This window comes from Nannobrachium achirus (assembly GCF_963921795.1).
Source record: "Nannobrachium achirus genome assembly, chromosome: 11".
Classification (NCBI taxonomy): Eukaryota; Metazoa; Chordata; class Actinopteri; order Myctophiformes; family Myctophidae; genus Nannobrachium; species Nannobrachium achirus.
The window spans coordinates 16,411,902-16,434,401 of record NC_137820.1 but is presented as its reverse complement, the minus strand read 5'-3'; the positions used below and the strand labels follow the sequence as shown (position 1 = coordinate 16,434,401).

At 43.0% G+C, this 22,500-nt stretch overlaps 1 protein-coding gene across 5 annotated transcripts in view; it reads left to right on the top strand.

Moving 5' to 3' along the window:
- The window catches only part of shank3a (SH3 and multiple ankyrin repeat domains 3a), a 453,580-nt gene that overhangs the window by 346,305 nt on the left and 84,775 nt on the right, over positions 1-22,500 (top strand). For all 5 annotated transcript variants that reach the window (XR_013962530.1, XM_080737440.1, XM_080737438.1 and 2 more), the window contains exon 16: positions 5,247-5,360. Coding sequence is in view for 4 of the 5 variants with exons in the window: in XM_080737440.1 (XP_080593566.1) it covers positions 5,247-5,360 (114 nt within the window). In the remaining variant the exon portion in view is untranslated. The remainder of the gene's footprint in view (positions 1-5,246; positions 5,361-22,500) is intronic.

Sequence of the window (22,500 nt, the reverse complement as noted above, 5' to 3'; positions counted from 1 at the left end):
AGCCAGCCAGTTCCTGCCTTTATTTCTGCATTTTCATGGGTGCCTTGGGTGTGTTCTAATGTAATTAATGACTGTGTGTGAGTTAACGAGCGTGTGTGTGTGTGTGTGTGTGTGTGTGTGAGAGAGAGAGATAGAGAGAGTGCTTGTGTGCGTGTGCGTGTGCGTGTGTGTGTGTGTGTGTGTGTGTGTGTGTGTGTGTGTGTGTGTGTGTGTGTGTGTGTGTGTGTGTGTGTGTGCGTGCGTGTTCTCTCTCGCTCTCTCGTTCACTCATGCCTGTCTGTGCTCTCAGTCTGAGTCAGGGACAGTTGACCAGTAATGGATGAGTAATGGTAAATGGGGGAGGGGGTCAGTAGATCAATCTGAGGTCTATTCTTCTCCTCCATGTTGTCGATGGGGGAGCAGAGACCTGACGGAGACAGCCGACAGCCGTCTCCTCCTCCAGCGACAGGGTGGCGTAGGGAGGGAGGCACGCTGACAGACAGATAGACACACGGGCAGGGAGGGGGTGGGAGAGGTCAAGACATGAGAGAGGATTAAGCCGGTCAGAACGGGTACACATTATTGTGTATTATTATTTTATGCTTTAACTATTAAAAAATAGCAGATATACAAGCTCACAGCGCGGCACCGAGTGCCGCGCTGCGAGCTTGCAGATCTGCTATTTTTGAAAAATCGTGAACATTTTTATTCTATTCTATAAGTGTCTTTTGAATCCTTCTAAGGTTTTTTGAAAAACCTATGTTTCTGTGTCAGCAATCTGGCTAAACGTCATCAAAGAAAAGGTCCTTTTCACTTAGCTGGAGCTCAGTTAGTCTGTTCTTGAAAGACTACTATGTCAGTGTTGCTCAAACCTTTTCACGTGAAGGACCCCCAAAATGATATGTATTTGGCCTCGAACCTCCATCTCAAAATATTTAGTTCCAGGGACCACCCAGAAGCAAAATTTGATTTACAAACGTTCGCTTTAAAAATACATATATTCAAAGATTTGCACACATTTTCACAACTTTTTCAAAAAATAGCAGATGTACAAGCTCGCAGCGCGGCACTCGGTGCCGCGCTGCGAGCTTGTATATCTGCTATTTTTCACTGGTTAAAGCATTCAATAATTCTATGCCTAAAAGGATTAAACAGAGAGAGAAAAAGAAGACTGCATGGGGGAGAGTGAAGAAGACTGTGAACCGTGCTGCATAATTTATTCTCCGCCATGAAGGAAGCTTGTGGTGGTGATGACAGTTCATGCAGCAACGAGACACCGTTTGCTGATGGATCTCTGTGACACGAGACGAGCAAGAAATAATCAAAACATATGGCTTAAAATAATCTATGACATCAAAGAGGACCTTGCATCTCCCGCACAAGGTTCATACCAGCAATATCATCTAGATTAGAATCTAGCGAGTCTATACTGTAGCTCAACCTGCGGGTCCAGGCCCACTGGTGCACCGCGAGGGTATTGCAAGTGGATCCCCAAATAATTGGCAAAGCACTAGATTTGAATTATAATTTATGTTAAAAACATTTTTAAAGAAAAAAGGTACATTTTCTTTAAAGACCTTTAAAGTAACGTGTTTTCCAAAATTCAGTTTTCTCTTGGTTGGATCTCCAAAATGTTCTTTTGTGTTCTTTTACTTCAGCATCAAAGATTTTTTTTTCTTCTTTTAATTATTATTATAATTGAGCTGGATGAGGGCTCCAAATTCACCAGTCTACTTTGTCCATTAAGCTCTGCTTCAAACACAGAAATTCAAGATTGCATAAATGAGTTGCCACCTTAATTCCAAGTGCAGTACTTTTGCCAGCATAAATTGCACTTGCAAGCGCAGGGCAATTTGCGCTGCACACTTTGATGTATTTAAATCTGGACCAGAGAGAGGGACTTGGCCGGAGAGAAACAAGGACACAGCAAGTATGTGAGAAAGAGAGAGCGGCAAATAGGAACTACTTGAGGGACAAGAGCCAGACAGAGACAGAGATTTTGTTCTCAGGAGATGGGACAGGGAAAGTGGTGTTAAGCAGAGATCAGAGTGTGGATGAGCCAGTGTATCCTCTGAGTGTTGAGAACTCATGGAGTCGATACGCAGACCTCTCTTCAAGTGGCATCCCTCTGTGTGGATCTCAGCCAGGGCGCAGTGCTGAGAAATAGATTGTTCAGCCACGTGCACACGTAGACATCAAAGGGGGCTTGAGCCCCTGCCCTTTTATCCGTCTGTAAAAAAGTGCCCTCTCCAGGCCATGAATGCAGTTTTACTATGGTGAAGGAAATGCAAATGACCTCTTTCCATGCCTTACCTGAAGGCAGCATTCAAGAGAATTGCCTTTTCCAAGCTCTCCTGAATTTCAATGCAACATCTTATGTTGTAAGAATTGCCTTGTCTGTGTAGCAATCATAGACTGTAAAAAAACATGGACAGTGCGAAGCCGCCGGCAACTTTATCATCAATTTTAACATAAATGGGACCATATTGCACAAAACGCATATCATGGTGATTGAAAGGCAGTTTTTTACTAGCGACAGGAACCAAGTATTTATGACTAAGTTTATTAAGGGGTCCAATGGAGAAATATAATTTTTGGTACCTCGCGGGGGGAAACAGCGCAACTAGCGGCCAATCATGGGATCTTTCTGTTCCGGGAATGCTTCATGAATAATCCAGGCAACAACACCCCTGGTAGCAATCCATGCTGTTACGCCACATCTCCAGTATTGACTTGATTATGCTTAGTTCAGTGCGGTATCAAGCACCGGAAATAGCCGACCTCCAAGCTCACAACGCGTTGTGAGCTTAAGGCCTGCTATTTTCGATATTTTCACCAAAAGGCCCTTTTAGAAATCTCAGCCCCTGCCTCTCTGACATTCTTTGCACGTCCGTGGTATTGTTGCTGTCAGGCAGAAACCTTGTATCCCCATATTTCATATATTTATTTAAATGCCATAATCTATACTGTGTCATACTGTATATCGGTGTCATGCTAAAGTACCAAAAAATAGCTGAGCTACAAGCTCTCGTTGTGTTGCGTCACACTGTGATCTATTTTTGAGAAATACAGAAAATCTTTGCAAATGCTTGCCTATAATAACATGGCCAAAAGAGGGATGTCAGTACATCCAAGATTTCCACTTGACACCAGTGATATACAGTTCTCAAATAGCATTGAAACAATTTTTTGTTTTGAAATATCAAATATATACTTGTGTACTGTATCTTTCAACAATGCTTGGAAAACTACCGGTAATTTGGATTATATTCTATTTTAGGCTATTTTAATATAGGATATCACAGTATAGTTGAGGCAAGCCAACTACCGCTGGAATGGTTACTTACTTTGTTTTACATTTTTCAAGTTTGAGGGAGAGTCCAGATTGATTCACTGAAAAATAAGCATGCATTTGCTTTTGAGCACTGCAGCCTAAAAGTTCATGCAGTGTAAGAGAACAGCGAACTATAAAATAGATGGGCCTAACCGTTTTGTTGATCATTATCTCTTTGATGAGATGCATTATACGGCATGTCAGTCTTACAGTTATCTCTAACTTCTACAGCAGCGTATATATTGAAGGCGATATTGTGTTTTGGCCATATAGCTCCTAGGCTTCCCCAAAAACTGTATCTGAACTGTTGTCAACATCATGTTTTCACATGCTCTGTCTGTTGCTGCCACCTGATATCTTACAGCAGCCTCAGTGGTCACAGCCATAGACATAGAAAGGTAGTTGCCTCCTCTGGCTCTGGGGTGTCTGTAAAAAAAGGACTGGCAATTTTTAAGGCAATTGCTTCCGGAATTCTGAAGCACACTTCCGCGTGCATCACAGAAACAGAATTAAATATTTTGAGATGAGGGTCCGTGGCCAAATACATATTTTGACATATTAAATATATATATGTCAAAATATATATTATATTATATTTGACATGAAAACGTTGAGCACCACTGACATAGAAACCTTAGACATATTTGAAATATTTAAAGATAAAAAAAAGTTCATGGTTTTTCAAAAACAGCAGATCTACAAGCTGTGAGCTTGTATATCTGCTATTGTTCTATGGTTAAAGCACAAACTAATTGAAGTGAATCCTTGTACCCAGGGCCCAGGATTTGGTGTGTCACCCCTGCCCCTGGGTCACGTTAGCGTGCCATGTCCTACACTACAGTATGTGTGTCCTATGGTGTAGCAGAGCGGTGGCTTGTCCTCACCATGGAGCCAATAACACAACACCGCACTGCCGTAGCCTAGCAACGGGCGCAAGGAGAAGGGCTCACTCAGGCACAGCTTCAGTTCCAGCTGGGGATCTGAGAGAGGATTTGCTGTGTGTGTGTGTGTGTGCGTGCGTGCGTGCGTGTGCGTGTGTGTGTTAGCTTCTCAGAGTAATGGATGAGTATTGCAGAAATGAGTGCTCTGGTGCAGTCCTGCAGGGAAGATCAATATCAACTATACATTCATCTCTAATTACCCAACGTGCATGTAGAAGGAATCTCCCATCTCTCTCTCTCTCTCTCTCTCTCTCTCTCTCTCTCTCTCTCTCTGTATCTCTCTCTCCATCAATCTCTCGCCAAGCAGTCCTTTCTCACCAGCCTCACGAACAAGGAGAGAGAAGTGTGTGGGTATAAAGGATGTATGTTATATACAGTACATGCAGTAGGATAAAGTGTGTGTGTTTGTATTGAGAGAGGACAATCCATGGGCCCAGCCAGACTTATGTTATGTGCGTGTATGTGTGTGTGTGCCCGGACATGAGATTTTGTGTGTATGTGTGCGTGCGTGCGTGCGAGTGTATGTTGTTTTTAAAGGCACAGAGAGAATTGGTGTACAGTATGTGTCTATGTAGGTACAGTATAGGGGTATTCATGTGTATTAAACAACATTTGCAGGAAACCTGCTAATCCTCTACAAAGACCACATTAAACTGGAGCCTCATTTATATTTGGGCACCCAAAAAAATGTAATAAATGCAATCCTTATCATGAAGTAAAATAAGTGCGACACCTGTACAATCATTACATTGCATTATAATAAAATATGGACTCACACGTTGAGTCAGTGAAATAGTTTCCAAATGGCTCAAGGGTACAAGACACTGAACAGATATTGTTTCTTAAAAGCTATTCCATAGATGCAGCGCATGAAAACTTGTATTTGTAATGTCACTGATGGTCATGACCTAGTGTGATTTAGAGTAGTCTGTGCCTGCATGCTGCTTATAATAACCGCCTCTCTCTCCTCCTCTCTCTTGTTCCCTGCACAGTGCTGAGTATAGGAGAAGGTGGCTTCTGGGAAGGCACGGTTAAAGGCAGGACTGGCTGGTTCCCAGCGGACTGCGTCGAAGAAGTTCAGATGAGGCAGTTCGACCCGCGGCTAGGTAAGAGGAATCAAATATTATGCACCCTCTCACACTCTCACTCAAGTTTCTTCTGGTGATCAACTTTATGAGCCCTCTGGGTTCAGGTACAGCACACAGTCAAATCCTCAGTGTTCATCGGTGTTAATTTCGTCGACTAAAACTATGTCGACTAAGTTTTTTCTTTGATGACTAAAACTAAGACTAAATATATTGACAATTTCATCAAACAAAATAAAAACTAGACTAAAACGTTAGGGAGGGACTAGTCGAGAAGAGAGTAATTTTATGTTTGGTTGCTTTCAGATTGTAGATCGGCTATTTTCAGCACGCGTAAAATCAGTCATTATGATGCCACCAAGGCCTGCCAAAATACATTTCAGTTGACTAAATCAACTGTAGATTTAGTCGCCTAAAATCGAAGATTTTACTGTGTACACGCACACACATGCTGTACAGAGGGGTCTTACTGTGGCTGGTCAAATGGTATCATCTCTGTCCTTGGAGCTGAATGGTGAGTCTTTCAGCTCTATCCACGGTACTGAACATCATTCTGTCACCCAATACAAGACGCACGCACGCACACACACACACAGACTTGCAAAGGCTACATTCTGGGGACTCATGAGTTTACATTACCGTGTGGGAACTCCCCTTTCTAGACATGGTACGCCTCTGAGAAAAATCATGCATGCTCAGAAAAACATCAGGAATCAGAATATCACATTAATTCAGAAATATTCAATACTTTCCCCCCCAGACCTGACTGAATCCTCCCATTTGGGAACCCACATGTTACATTACACCTTTCTGGGGACACCATAGCACACTTCAGATGCCAGACTTCCTGGGGACTCCAATCACATAGTCCATTCTTTCTGGGGACAACACTCCATAACAGTTCCAGATGTTCGAGTTCCAGTTCCCTTTCTGACTTTATGACTACAATATGTCCATATATGGGCATTCCCAGATATGGGCTTAATATTGATGACATCAGGGATCTCCATATATGGTATGAGCATAAAGGGGAGTCCTACATCTTGGTCAGTGAGGACATCAGGGATCTCCATATGGTATGAGCATAAAGGGGAGTCCTATACTTGGTCATTGAGGACATCAGGGATCTCCAGATATGGGCATACCTATCTGGAGATCCCCTACATCTTTAAGAGTCAGAGTGATTTCAGAACATTGATCTGACAGTGATGACCTATCTGGAGATCCCCTACATCTTTAAGAGTCAGAGTGATTTCACAACATTGATCTGACAGTGATGTCTTAACAGTCCTACATCTAGGTCAGTGATGTCAGGGTTATGTAAGAACAGTGATGTCAGAGTGACATCACAAGTGTGATGGGGACATACACGCACAGACAAGATCTGGAGGTTTTTACATCAAACCGCAAACTTTGGTCGCAATAACACTCAGATAATCTATTCTTTCTGGGGACAACACTCCATAACAGTTTCATATGTTACTCTCTGTCTGGGGACTTCATGTCATGACACTCCATCATATAGTCCATTCTTTCTGGGGACAACACTCCATAACAGTTTCAGATGTTACTCTCTGTCTGGGGACTCCATGTCATGACACTCCATCATATAGTCCATTCTTTCTGGGGACAACACTCCATAACAGTTTCATATGTTACTCTCTGTCTGGGGACTTCATGTCATGACACTCCATGATATAGTCCATTCTTTCTGGGGACAACACTCCATAACAGTTTCAGATGTTACTCTCTGTCTGGGGACTCCATGTCATGACACTCCATCATATAGTCCATTCTTTCTGGGGACAACACTCCATAACAGTTTCATATGTTACTCTCTGTCTGGGGACTTCATGTCATGACACTCCATCATATAGTCCATTCTTTCTGGGGACAACACTCCATAACAGTTTCAGATGTTACTCTCTGTCTGGGGACTCCATGTCATGACACTCCATCATATAGTCCATTCTTTCTGGGGACAACACTCCATAACAGTTTCAGATGTTACTCTGTCTGGGGACTTCATGTCATGAAACTTGATCTGATATAAAGTGATTGCAGTCTGGGCCCTCACCCTATGACGAACATTCATGGGTGGGTGATTTGAACACTATATGTGGAGACAAGGTGAAATAGCCGCTTGAAGGTAGCAATGGCATGTACTATAATCATATGTCAAGATGCCACTGCTAGATGATCCTATCACAATGCTAGAGGTCCAACATGTGATTGACCACCAGCTAAAGGCTGGAAAAGAAACAGAACCTGATGGACCTATTCAAGAAGCGTAACCAACTTGATTGTGACAACTACCGGGGCACAAGCATGCAAATAGTGCAGCTAAAGTGTAGGATCAGCGCTGCTGCCGTGATCATAGGGGCAATTTGACAGACTGTACGTGTGGTTTTGGGGACAACTGCTTTGAATCGCTATTATTGGTATTAAAACAGAAACCAAGCAAACAGGGAGAAATACAAATACATTTAATGGGAAGCATTCGGTTTTACATTCATGTCATGTCATGAGTTAGTTATGTAAACTTACAAATGTAAATGTTCATGTGGACATGAACCCCAGTGATAATGCGGTGAGCCTCACTGAGCCTTCCGCTACCCCACAATCATACACAGCATCTGAGAGCCAACCAACCTCCACAGCGAGAGAAAGAACAACCCCCTCCGCAGGTGAGCACAGATGGCCAACTTAAGACACAGGGAAGCATAACTGGCACACAGGTGGGAATTGGGGACATTGAAGGGTTTATTTGATGGGTGTCATTAAATGACTGACATGGCACACTGACTATCTAAAACAGAAAAACGTGGCACATCATTTCAAAAAGGTTGCTGGCCCGTGTTCGTACATTGTAGCCTTTGTGTTAGTAAGAACTGCCTTTGGAGCTTGTATAGTAGTAAGTAGTCTCGGAAGATACGACACAGAAGAGGCATGAATATCCCGGTAGAGAAGAAGCAACCATCGGTAGTGACCAAAAACCCTCCGTGTCCGTTCCAGCTGTGGAAAAGAAAGTGGATGGATCTTGTCTGTACAACAAGAAACAATACTGTTGGTTTTGTGTTGTACATCAAAATGGCAAGGCACTTGGAGCAGGTTCACATAAAGGAGAAAGAAGTAGCATTAGCAATGAGTTTTCCTAAGGGCTCTAAAGAAAGGCGTAATCATTTGCAATTACTCCGTAATCAAGGAAACTTTGCATATAATTGCAAAGTTTTGGAAGAGGGTCGCGGTAGTTTGGTTGTGCAGAAGCAGCCACAAAAATAAGAACAAGGGAACGTCTACTTGCCCTGTGCGTACTGCCAAGGACTACACCCTAAGCATGCAATGTGGAGACACTTTCGCACTTGCATTGCTAGATCAGCCCATGAGAAAGCCCTACCAGGTAGAACTCCAGTTCAAGACCTCTGTGCTGCTGCCTTACCCCACTCTAGCACGGTTAGCAAAGAACTCTGGGCATTGGTATGTAAGATGAAAAAGGATGACATTGCTTGTACAGTTAAATCAGACCCTTGGATTTTGAAATTTGGAGAGTATCGGTTCAATAAGCATGGATATGATCCCTCAAAACACGAATATGTAAGACAAGGCATGAGGTCTCTTGGTCGACTCGTTTTCTATGGCAAGGATGTAACACCTTTTAAAAGTATCGCGGAATATGTCATGCCAAAAAACTTTTATGAGCTGGTGAAGGCAGTGTTACACACATCGGTAACAAACACAAGGAGCGAAGAGGCCCTCTCACTTCCATTAAAGCTTGGACAAAGCCTGAAAAGAATCGCTATGATCATGCAGGGTAACGCACTTATCACTGGGGACAAAGCACTTGCGGAAAAGGCAAAAAACTTCCAAGAAGTCTATGATGCAAAGTGGAATGAGTTGGTAGCAGGGAACTGTCACAGGAAACTCGATGAGGCAAACTATAATACCCCTTTGCTACTGCCCCTTACAGAGGATGTGAAACGACTACATGATTTCCTGAATAAGCAGCAGCAGCAGGATTTTGAGGCCTTGAAGTGTGCAGAGACGTTGGAGAACTACAGGAAGCTGACCTTGGTAACTCTTACTCAGGTTCTCCTGTTCAACAGGAGAAGACAAGGGGAGTTGTCCAAAATGAAGCTATCTGCATTCCTGTCAAGGGTTCAAAAGGAAAGTCACGAAGACATAAATTATGCTCTCTCTGACCTTGAACAAAGTCTGTGCAAATACTTCTCCAGAGTTGAAGTCAGAGGAAAAAATACCAAGAAGGTGACCATCCTCCTAAGTCCACCGATGGTATCATCACTCGAGCTTCTCTGTGCAAGTAGATGCAATTGTGGTGTCCATGAGGATAATCCATATATGTTTGCTGGAGCAGGGGGGGAGGCAGAGAGTTGTCACGTGAGCGCCTGGATCTGAGCTGGAGATGACCATCTGAAGGCTCATTCCTTCCCCGAGCTGTAGGAATCAGAAAGAGCATCAGATATGTACATTTGAGTTACTATAGGAGCCCCAAAGGCAGTTCTTTCTAACACAAAGGCTACAATGTACTAACACAGGCCAGCAACCTTTTTGAAATGATGTGCCACGTTTTTCTGTTTTAGATAGTCAGTGTCCCCTGTGTGCCAGTTATGCTTCCCTGTGTCTTAAGTTTGCCATCTGTGCTCACCTGCGGAGAGGGTCTTTTTTTCTCTCGCTGTGGAGGTTGGCTGGTTCTCAGGTGCTGTGTAGAATTGTGGGGCAGAGGAAGGCTTGGTCAGGGTAACTGCGTCATCACTGGGGCGTTTGACGCCACAGAGAGCACGTTGTGAAGACTCTGGCTTTCCCTGAGCTGTAGGAATGAGAAGAAGCATCAAAAAATATCATTTTGGGGGTCCTTCACATGAAAAGGTTTGAGAACCACTGACATAGTAGTCTCTCAAGAACAGACTAACTGAGCTCCAGTTAAATGATAAGGACCTTTTCTTTGACGATGGCTGGCCAGATTGTTGACATACAAACATCGGTTTTTCAAAAAAATCTTAGAAGGATTCAAAAGACACTTATGTAATCGGGTCAAAAATCTAATTTTCACGATTTTTCAAAAATAGCAGATCTACAAGCTCGCAGCGCGGCACTCGGTGCCGCGCTGTGAGCTTGTATATCTGCTATTTTTCAATAGTTAAAGCATAAAATATTGCGTCATAATGTGTTCAGGCCTAAATGGGTTAAGTTTGCCATCTGTGCTTACCTGCGGAGAGGGTCTTTCTTTCTCTCGCTGTGGAGGTTGGCTGTTTCTCAGGTGCTGTGTAGAATTGTGGGGCAGAGGAAGGCTTGGTCAGGGTAACTGCGTCATCACTGGGGCGTTTGACGCCACAGAGAGCACGTTGTGAAGACTCTGGCTTTCCCTGAGCTGTAGGAATGAGAAGAAGCATCAAAAAATATCATTTTGGGGTTCCTTCACATGAAAAGGTTTGAGAACCACTGACATAGTAGTCTCTCAAGAACAGACTAACTGAGCTCCAGTTAAATGATAAGGACCTTTTCTTTGACGATGGCTGGCCAGATTGTTGACATACAAACATCGTTTTTTCAAAAAAATCTTAGAAGGATTCAAAAGACACTTATGTAATCGGGTCAAAAATCTAATTTTCACGATTTTTCAAAAATAGCAGATCTACAAGCTCGCAGCGCGGCACTCGGTGCCGCGCTGTGAGCTTGTATATCTGCTATTTTTCAATAGTTAAAGCATAAAATATTGCGTCATAATGTGTTCAGGCCTAAATGGGTTAAGTTTGCCATCTGTGCTTACCTGCGGAGAGGGTCTTTCTTTCTCTCGCTGTGGAGGTTGGCTGTTTCTCAGGTGCTGTGTATAATTGTGGGGCAGAGGAAGGCTTGGTCAGGGTAACTGCGTCATCACTGGGGCGTTTGACGCCACAGAGAGCACGTTGTGAAGACTCTGGCCTTCCGGTGAGGGTCACGGCATCATCACTGGGGCGTTTGACGACACAGAGAGCATGTTGTGAAGACTCTGGCCTTCCCTGAGCTGTAAGAATTACATGCAAGTCACAAAAGAACAATTGAGTTGCTATACGTGTGCCAACACAAGGACTACAACGCACTGATATAGCAAACTATGTGACTCACTCGATAAGGGGTCTGGCTCTTCATGTGCTGTGAGGGCAGGTGGGGTCACAGATGGAGCTTTCACCACTTTCTTTCTGCAGAGGCAGGACAATAAAGTCATCTCCCCATTCACTTAATCGCTTTCCTAAGTATTACTTATTATTCTTGAAAATCCTCTAAAACCAGAGAGCAGAACGGGTTAGAGCAGTGATTTGCAATTCTAGGTTAAACCCCTTTACGGATATCATAATCTAGCAACAACCACTACAAAATATCGTGTTTAATTCTTACGCAGAGCATGATTCTCTTTTTTTGGACATAGTTTGGAGGGGCTGCAAATAAAATTAAGGCAGGGTGAATACATTTGCTGGTGCATCTTTTCTTTTTTTTAAAGGCTTAAAATCCCTAATTGAACAGTACTAATTGGATTTTGTCTTTGTTCAACATGTCTCAGTGGCGTTTGTCTTGAGTCTCGGTGACCTACCTTGACTTCTTGGTCTTGTTTTTTGGCAGCTTTCTTTTAATGTTCACATTCTTGACAGAACACACCGCCCCATCATAGTATTTCACAGTGCATGTCCTTGCTGTCAACACACAGAGAAACATGGACATATTTATCACTAAAACTATGTCTACTTTATGCCATCATGCAGTGGTGATAAGTACCCAGATGTAATAGAGCATCTGCAAGCTCAATGTTAGCTTAATGTGAGCTTGTAGATCGGCTTCTTTCAAATAGCCTATGTCTAAAGTAGCGGTTAATGTGTGTTTTGCCATTTACAACACTGTCTTTGTGACATGCGTTTCAGTGATTCAAACCTCTCTCGTTGACTTTGGTTACTTTTGCTGAATAGTAGCGAGAGTCTGTCCACTGGGCCAAGACACGCTCTCCTACACAAAAGTCCTGGAAAGCAAAAAAGCAGGTTTAGTACACCTTTTAAGACCCTTTTACGTAACAAACCAATCAGTCAACACATAAATACAGGTATGGTATATCGCAAGAACCTCTTATGCTAATATTTGCTAATGCCTCTCACCATTTTGCCGGGTCATCCAGCTTCCTGACCATCGTCTTGATCCTGTTTCTGTAGACTCAAACTATAAATACAAAAGGGGAGGGGGTGTCAAACTCCTGGGATGGGTCCATCAGGGCTCAATGCTAGTGTCTGTTATGCTTAAGTCAATCAATGCCCTACCAGTGTGCTCTAACACAGTGGTTCCCAAACTTGTTAGCCAGTGACCCAAAATATAAATTAGACATTCTTGGAATGAATACTTTAATTTGTTTGAAAATCATGACATTGATTGCTATTTTGATCTATTTAGGAACAATATGTAGGAGGGGAACTCAGATGGGTCCCGACCCATTGTTTGGGAACCAAGGCCCTACTTGGCATTACTTACGTACGTTTTATGCCCATATATGGAGATTCCTATGTTGTCAATATTAAGGACATTATTAAGGATATTGTAATCAATATTAAGGATATATATGGGAATGCCCATATACCTCCCAACCTCTCCGCCTCAACCTCCGACCAGTATCACAGCCACCTCTAATGGGCCCATTCACTTTAATGTAAATACAGCGGATTTTTACACATTAAATATTAATTCTGTGTTGGACCCAGAGCTTCGAAATCTCTTCCAATCCGTCAAAAAGGCCTGGATATGCATTGGAAGAATGTGTAGACCTTTAAACTTTTAAAACAATACAACAGAGGAATATATAAGGATGCAGCAGAGAAGTCGCCTGTCTGCTGGACCTACAGAGAGCCGTTTACACTGATTAATTTAGACCAGGGCTACTCAACTTAAGATGCCTCAGGGGCCACTCAGCAAAATACAAAGGGCCGCAAGCAAAAAATTACGGTCCCATTTTGGATGTTTACAATGATTTTGTAACATACTTCATGACAAGTCTAATAATTAAGTAAACACAAAGAAAACAGACACATTTTTGGGTCTAACAACCCAACTTATTGTATTCTGGGAGAACATTATTGTTGGGTGGGACAATAGGTACTTATCTACACCCCTAAATCAAGTCAAACCACCCCCACAATAGTTGTCAACTTTAAAATACTTTTACTCCACTACAAATATTTAAAACTACTAGTTATTTAGTAGATTTAGATTATTATTGCAAAACATACATTTCCCACTTAAAATAACACATGCACATACCCATAAGGGTCCATTTGGTTACTATCATTTAGCTGAGGACCCACTAGAACTCCCTCAAGGACCCCTGGGGGTCCTCAGACCCCACTTAGAGAACCAATGCTCTAAGCTAATGTAGTCCTTTGCAATAAAAACGGATGTCCCGCGATTATTATATTTTATCATGATCTGCTATTTTCAACACGCAACAACCCCGCAGTACGGTGCTATGGCGAAGCACAAATCAATCAAAACAATCATCTCATCTGCGCTGCTGTGCGACTTTAAATCGTCACAGATGACAAGGGCTATAGGACAATGCATCTGATGACCAATAGAAACTGCAATTGTAAATAGCTACAGTACACAATGCCATTATTATGCAGGCCTATACATTAAGCAATCAACGTCAGACAATGAACTCGATAGTCTTTTTTTATTTGTGAATGTACAATAATGTCAACGAATAAAGCTTAATTTTATGGGGGAATAACTTCACGGCTAGTTATTTGAACAATCATTTGTTTGCGCGAGTGTTTGTTTCTTTTAGCAAACTGGGATAATCTTTGAATGGTTTATGCTTGTGTCGCAACGTGAATATCGATCCGAAAACAAGGTGCCGCGCGTCGGAGAGAGCCTCCCCGCTCCGAGTATGCGTGTGGCTCGCCTCGCAGCTGGATTTGGCCCAGGGGCGTCAATTGGGTATGGCAGGGGTATGCATCTGCCATACCTTGGCTACAGGGGGAAATAATAAAATGTACTTTTCATTGTGCCTGTTGCTAAGGTATGGCAACATGACTGGTGTCTTGCACGTGCGCGAAGGCGCGCGTGCAAGACACCAGTCATGTTGCCATACCTTACCTTTTTCTGAACTGACGCCACTGATTTGCTCGGCTCGCTGCATATCCATGGAGAAAGAGAGAGGCACCTCGCGAAAACTCTCTGGAGAGAAGATTATATTCCTCATCCAGCAAAAGTATTCACGTTGATGTTGTGCTTGTGCGCGAATGAAACCCACTGATTTATAACTAGTTTACAGCCTGCAACTAATCGCTGCTGCTGCCTTTGCTGCTGCGTGATGCCTGCTTCGAAAGAAAGGCTGGTAGGCGAGGTTAGCTTCGAAAGCACTCAGTCTACCCAGTGTGTGAAATGAACAGAGGCGGTGGTAACAGCCTATCAGCGTCAGCCTATCAGTCGTTGTCATAGAGATGACAACCCATACCCCGGCATCAGCCAATCAGCGTGCCGTTCTCTCTCTCTCTCGCACACAGATTTCAGAGCGCATGCAATGAAGTGGAATACAAAGAAAAGTGGAAAAAAAACGTGTATTTTTTTTTTTTTTAATAATTCGTCCTGGGTCCGGTCGGCGGTGCCTCGCGGTCCGGACGTGGACCGCGGTCCGCCTATTGAGGACCCCTAATTAGGCTATTATAATAATATAACCCAAGATTATGCCATTTTATAAAAAAAAATAAAAAAAGATTTTTTTAAAAACAGACCTACAAGCTCCCAGCACGACGCATCCACAACGCGTTGTGAGCTTGTAGGTCTGCTATTTTATTTGCGACACCCTTGTACTGCGAAGTATAAATTAGGCTTCTTTCCCAGAACAGAACGGCGGATTTAGACTCAGGTTTATACTCTCCAATACTAACCAAAGTGAATGGGCCCATTAGAAAAGAAGTCAATCCAGAAAAATCAGTAAAATAAATAAAAAAGACATTGAAAATACTGTTGAGAACACAGTAGCAAATGCTGATGATTCAGCATGTTTAAATATTGTTAACGTTACATTCATGCCAAATAATTACCTGTGCTACCATGACAAGAGGGAGAAGTACGGAGACGTCTGCAGTGCCTTGCACAAACTTGTTAATTCAACACACCAGGCAGTGATTAGCACTGGCTGTGGTCGGTGGGGGAGGGGAGGAGAACTTGTCTGTGACCGAACTGAAACTGCTGCATGCCCCCCCTCCCTCTCTCTCTATCGTCTCCCTGCCACAGTATTTCTACTAAAATATAAAAAAAAACATCTCATCTGCGCTGCTGTGCGACTTTAAATCGTCTGTCCACGCAAATAATGTCGAGAAACATGATCGACAGTATTGCATTACAACATGCAGATCATCACAGTGACTTTGTCACCAGCTAAAAAACGTTTAGTTTTTAGTCCTTAAGTTAAAAGTCTCATTCTTGATAAGATATGTGCAGTGGATCTGTTTAAACACAAGATGCAGGGTCACCCTACTATAAAATATATACAGAATCACTTGTAAACTTACCTTATCGTTTATAATGATGTGACTTGCATGTAATGTTGAAAATTTCCCGGTAAGTTCTCCAGACTCCAGTAATGTAGTGACGTATTGTATGCATGAATGGCCTACGGCCTCAAATCCAATGAAATTGTCGTCTAAGAGACACGTGTCTGGCACGTCACTGGCCTGTCGCTTCTCATTGGCTAAATGTGTGTAACATTAGCACACCATAGCAGTACCATTTGCGGTCGCTGGGGGGAGCACTTGTAACACACTAGTAGCACACTACTCAGAGATTAAAGACCTTGTGTGCCATTTGAAAAAAAAGCTCTGGGCATAGTAATTCATTGTTCTGGATTGATTTAACGCTCTTCTCATGTGGGGACTAATACTTAGGTGCCCACATGGTTTTTTAGTCCCCATGTCGTGACTGTGCTATCATGTGGAAGTCCCCTCGTGGTAGCAATTGCAAACCCACACACACACACACACACACACACACACACACACACACACACACACACACACACACACACACACACACACACACACACACTCTCTCTTTTTCTCCTTCTCTTTTACTCTCTTTCTCCTGTCTCCTTTTTTATTTATTTTTTCTATCATTTACAGTATATCCCACGATTTTGTAACCCATTTTCACCCAGTGCTAATTGCCTATGTAATCCTGGGCTCTGCTCTCCCTCTGCCGCGCCTGGGGAGACAACGGACTGACCTCATGCTTCCTTCTATGCACGAGGAGTCCAAGTTGCTTCTTTTCACCTGACTGGATTACTGCATGTCTTTGTGAGGGTATCTACCCTAGGAAACACGGGGAGAGCATGCGAACTGTCTCCTTTTATTTTAATGAATCTGTGTGACCACGAGAGATTGAAATGGAGGCCACGGTAAACACTTGGAAGCAGATGGAGGCGGTGATCCAGTTTAGACGATCTCTCCGTCAACAGGTTGCGCGTTTATCATAGCTTTGCGTTTTATGGGATATTCTTGTTCAGTTTTGGGGCGCCACGGTCTCAAGGGACGATCGCACGTCTCCATGTTCGAAAGCGAGGCACAAAAAGATGCGGTGAAATGGGTCCTTGAAAAACAGCTGTCTACTCGGCGGTGTAGCAAGAAATTCTGTGCCCTGTGCAGGGACGTGCTGGGCCCCGCTGCTGCTACTCAAAGATTTGTGACAAAGTGACAAGCCAGTGGGCCAATAACAGAGTTATATTTCATCGTTGTCGGGTGGAAACCTTGTATGTCCAAAACCGTTAAGTATTTATCATTTTAAAAATGATTTAAACTAGTGAAAACAGCCGATCTACAAGCACACAACGCCTCGCGGTGCCAGGCGTTGTGTGCTTGTAGATCTGCTGTTTCCACTATTTTTGTGCAAACAGTTTAATTTTTACTTTTGTGCAAACAGTTACATTTTTTCCTAATGGCCGGCCTGGAACGGACGGGAATGAACCGGCCGTTCGGGAGTTGTCCCGCTTTTCCCAATGGCCAGCACGTCCCTGGCCCTGTGTGTGTCGCCGGGCCACCTTCCCACTCTCTGTCCATGATTGTTTAGTATTACTCCATTTTCACTACATATAACTGCCAGATTTGACAAATAACCTGAAAGCATGAACATTGTCTCGTTCAAAAAGTGGGGAATAAACCATGTTGCGGCGCCAGGTGGTCATTTTGTCTTGAGAGGGTGAGAGAGTATAGTCTAAACTCTGGAGGTTGCCTAACCTCTGCGTGTTTGTCATGCCTCCCTGGAGACTCATTTCTGGGGCTACCAGGGGCAACACTCCCCCCTCTCAGCGGAGTCACAATGGGGGGAAAAGTGGGACTGAGTTACAGTACTAGGGCCCAAGGTGGAGGGAGCCTTAATTATTTTATACCTTAGCTATTGAAAAATAGCAGATATACAAGCTCACAGCGCGGCACTCGGTGCCACGCTGTGAGCTTATAGATCTGCTATTTTTGAAAAGTTGTGTGCAAATCTTTGAATATATGTATTTTTTAAGCGAACATTTGTTCGCTTTTGGATTTGCTACGACACGCCTGCCCCCTCTACTGCCTTCAATAGGGTTAGAGACAGAAAGAGGGGGGAAGGGAGGATATAGGCAGAGTAGGGGGTGTTACCTGGGAAAAGGTGTGGCGAGGACGCCAGAGGGGACTGGAATCTCTAAATACCCCATTTAAATGCATTGTGAGAAACGAGATAGGGGTGGAAAAGGCAAGAAGGAAAAGGAGGCCAGATAAAATGAGGGAGACGAATGGAGGAAGATTCTCTATGGGACAGCGCAGAGCGTCTGTGTGTGTGAGAGAGAGGGGGGGTGGTGAGCGAAGGGAGGAAGGGAGATGGGGCTGATATTGAAACAGTGCCTCGCTTGCCCATAAATCCTGAAAAACTCTAAACCATCAGATACCTATTTCTCTGGAATGAAAAAGGTTCTGCCTCCACCTTCCGCTCTGTCTTCTAACCCCACCCCCAATGTCTCTCTCTCTCTCTCTCTCTCTCTCTCTCTCTCTCTCTCTCTCTCTCTCTCTCTCTCTCTCTCTCTCTCTCTCTGATTTCATTGTAGAGCAGCTTGACAGCAAACATCCATGTATATTGTTGCTTTTGTATGTATCAGTGAGTTGCTACCATGACAGACTAATGTTAACAAATCTTCTCCTGTGGGGTCCCTGGGACTATATGGGGTCCACGGCACAGCCAAATACATATCGGTTTTGGGGTTCTTGACACGAAATTGACAAAATCAGCAGGTGTTGCTAGTTCATTGAACAGCTTCCCATCTGTGAACACTGCACTGTGTTTGTCCACATTGGACAACCTGAACCAGCTGGACAAACCACCGCTGCATTTGTGAACAATGGTCTCTGCGGTTGTGGACGAGTGTTTAACCTCTGTGTCACCCGGACTCCCTAACAAAAGGAAGCGGGTGCGGGTGTGTGTGTATGTCTGTCTGTCTGTCTGTGTTTGTGTGTGAGAGAGAGAGAGGGAGAGAGAGAGAGAGAGAGAGAGAGAGAGAGAGAGAGAGAGAGAGAGAGAGAGAGAGAGAGAGAGAGAGAGAGAGAGAGAGAGAGAGAGAGAGAGAGAGGCTATGCAAGCGTATGTGCGCCCCATGTGCGTGTGCATGTACGTATGCGTGTTACGTGCATGTGAAGTTTGTAGTATTGACACACTCCATCTGTGTGGTGATACATCACCCCTGAGTCGTGACTCTGAAAGTGAGCTCATCGCAGATATTTTACATGACAAGCGACCTTTGATGGTTGCTAGCAATTAAATAAATCAAATTAAATCATGACTGCATATACCACATGACACCTGAGGGGGATTCAATGACTCACAGAAGAGACATTGAAGATACAATCCTTCTACTTGGCTGCACCTCAGACGAGCATTCTGACCGTTTGTGGAGGTGAATAGCTCCTCCCCGGGACCAGTGAGCCCTGCAGAGCGTGGTGCGCTCAGCCAAGCGCACCGTGGGGACTTCACCCCCCTTCCTGCAGGACTCATACTTGAGAGGGTGTTTGGGCAGAGCTAAAAGGATGTTAAAAGACCTACATCATCCCAGCAGTGGGATGTGCCGCAGCGGTCAGGCCAATGCCTGCTCTGTCACAAAGCCACTAGAGACAGAGAAAGAGCATTGTTCCTCAGACTAGCAGAGACCTTAACAATGACCACACTGCCAGATTAACTGTTTTTAACCTGTAAACATTTATTTGCTATGAATAAATGCAGTTATGAATTCTAAATTCTTCTTAACTCATTGAGTGCCAATCCCGAACTAGTTCGGCTTTATTAGCGTATCGCAGAGTGCCGATCCCGAACTAGTTCGGCTTTAAAAAAAAAAAAAAAAAAAAAAATTGAAAAAAAATGTTTTGAAAATTTTTTTTTGGACCCCATCAAATCTGGTGAACATGATTTCAATCGCGATTTTGCATGTTCCACCCCCATACAACCCCATCTAACATACAGGGCAGCCATTTTTGTTTACATAACATGTAAAACATAATGGCTATTATCTCAAGAATGCCTGAACGGATTTCCAATCGGATTTTTTTGTTTGAAAGCTGTGAACAAACTGCACAAATCCACTCCAATGCAATCCAGGATTGCATTGGATTTTTTAGAGCTCATTCTTCTCTGTTTTTTTCCCATGCATGAGGTGTGCAAGGTTTAATCGAGGCTAAATTGCAGAAAATAGATCTTCTAAAATGCTTGGTAGCCAATAGCTAACTTCAAGCTAACTTCATCCTCTTCCTGTACATGCACAAAGGAAAGTGTTCAGGCATGTCATGGCTGCAGGGCTTGTGCATATACCAGCACTGTCTAAGTAGAATTCTCTGGTCATTGGGGCCCTCTAGTGGTGAAAAAGGGGGCACTCAAAGAGTTAAAGGAGTAATTCACCCCCACAATGTTTTTTTTCTATTGATTACTCACACAATGGAGACTTGAGTTCAATAACATATTTTTTTTGTAAATGTCTCATTCCTAAAATAATAATCTGTTGTAAATGTACCCCCATTGATTCCGGATGGATCCGGAATCAAAATCCAGTACATTTATTGTAATCAAATAATTGTCTTAGGAATGTGACCAAAACCCCAAAATATTATTGAACTCAAGTCTCCAAGGTGTGAGTAATCAATAGAAGATTTTTCATTTTGGGGGTGAACTACTATGTGTGTGTGTGTGTGTGTGTGTGTGTGTGTGTGTGTGTGTGTGTGTGTGTGTGTGTGTGTGTGTGTGTGTGTGTGTGTGTGTGTGTGTGTGTGTGTGTGTGTGTGTGTGTATTTAAGAGCAAAAACGGGAGGACATGAAGTTTGCTTAGCATTCAGTTAGGTTTACTAATACACTTGCAATTTATGAGGATTTGCATAGCATTTTTTCACCTCTAAACAGGAGGCATAAATTGGTGATGGCACACTATATGAAGAAAAGATTGTGGTGGAGACTAATATAAGGATACAGACAGAAATGCAGCCGTTACATTAAGCCATCACAGTCCCATGCCATCCAGGCAATAGTAAACTCCTTGCAGTTATATACTAGCTATCATCTGGGTGGTTGGAACTGTGTTTAATGAATTTAAAGATGACACACTGGATACTTCTAAGTTACAGTAAGAGCCGGTAAGTGCAGTTAAAACCAGTGAAAAACTCTTAATTCATGGCAAAATTGTTTGAAAATGATTTGATTGGAATGATTTATTTCCCTATGAACTTTAGTAATAGTGTCAACCGCTGGAAACTAAAAACAATCTCAAGCTAGAGCAAATATATGATTAAAATAATCTCTACCAGTTATTTAGGGTATACTAACAGTGCATGCATAACTAGAAAAGTCAGAAAGAAGTATGGAGGCAGGGTACCTCTAGGATGCTACAAAATTCTCCTATATTTGAGAACCCCCACTAGTGGCTGCAAACTATTAGTTAATGAGATGGGTGACATTTTTCCTCATTCCAAACAAAAATACAATTATTTCAGTTTATTAAACAATGGCACGGTGATATCATGCAAAACGTAATGTTTTATGTGAACATAAATCTTGTGCAAGCCAAAGTGAATAAGAGGTGCTAAATTGCGCAATGGTGAGCTGGGCTGAGCAGAAACCAAAACATAAACTCTAATAAAAAACACTTCCCTAACCACTACAATCCCCAAATCGACCTATCTACCTAATAAACAGAAAACTATTAAAAAAATCCTATCCTAATTGTCACCCACCTTTGGGATGTTCCAGGAGCAACTAGCTCAATTACTACCACTGGAGAAACTGACTTTTGAAAAGCATAACAGAGAACGGGTGTTCCAGGACCTATGGTCCCCACTGTTTTCCCAGCTGAGAACTGGGGCTACTGTTTGACATGAACTGTAAGATGTGCATTTGCTGAGGTTGATGTTGTTGCGATAATATTACTGTATTTTTTTGTTTTATTTTTTGTTAGTTTGTCTGTTTGTTTCGTTTTGTTTTTGTATAAAAACTTGTGCCCCTAATAAAAAGAATATAAAAAAAAAAAAATCCTATCCTATCTAACTGCACTACTCTTACATAACCAAACAGAAATACAAAGACTGGAACCTGCCCTCTAACCTGTCCTGTAGTGCTAAAATACATGTTAAGGCTACAGAACTTTAAAAGCAGACAGAAAGACCCAGGACGGTTTTGATTGGACCAATGATCGTCACTGGGAGGGATGGCACCAATCCTGGAGCTTGGTGTGATTATCGATCGTCCAATCATACAGATGGCCCCACACACAGGATCTATAAAAGACACACAATACACAGGCACATCGCACACATGCACATAGACCACAAAGATCCCCGATTCCTACAACTACATGCGTAAAAACTGGGAAGTGTTTGGGTCGTTTATATGAGGAGCTGTCCACGGTGCTGAAAGTGCACATAATGCATTTAAAGGGATGGTTCACACCGCATGGAGACATGAATTCATGGATATCTTTTAGTTTTTGTCGCATTCCCAAGCCAATAATTTGATGACCAGCAGTGGTACCCTATGGCAGTGGTTCTCAACCTATGGGTCGGGACCCACAGGGGGGACCCCCCAAATTATTTTGGGGGTCCCCAGATGTTTAGCTAAATGTTAACATTGTTTTCTCACTCAA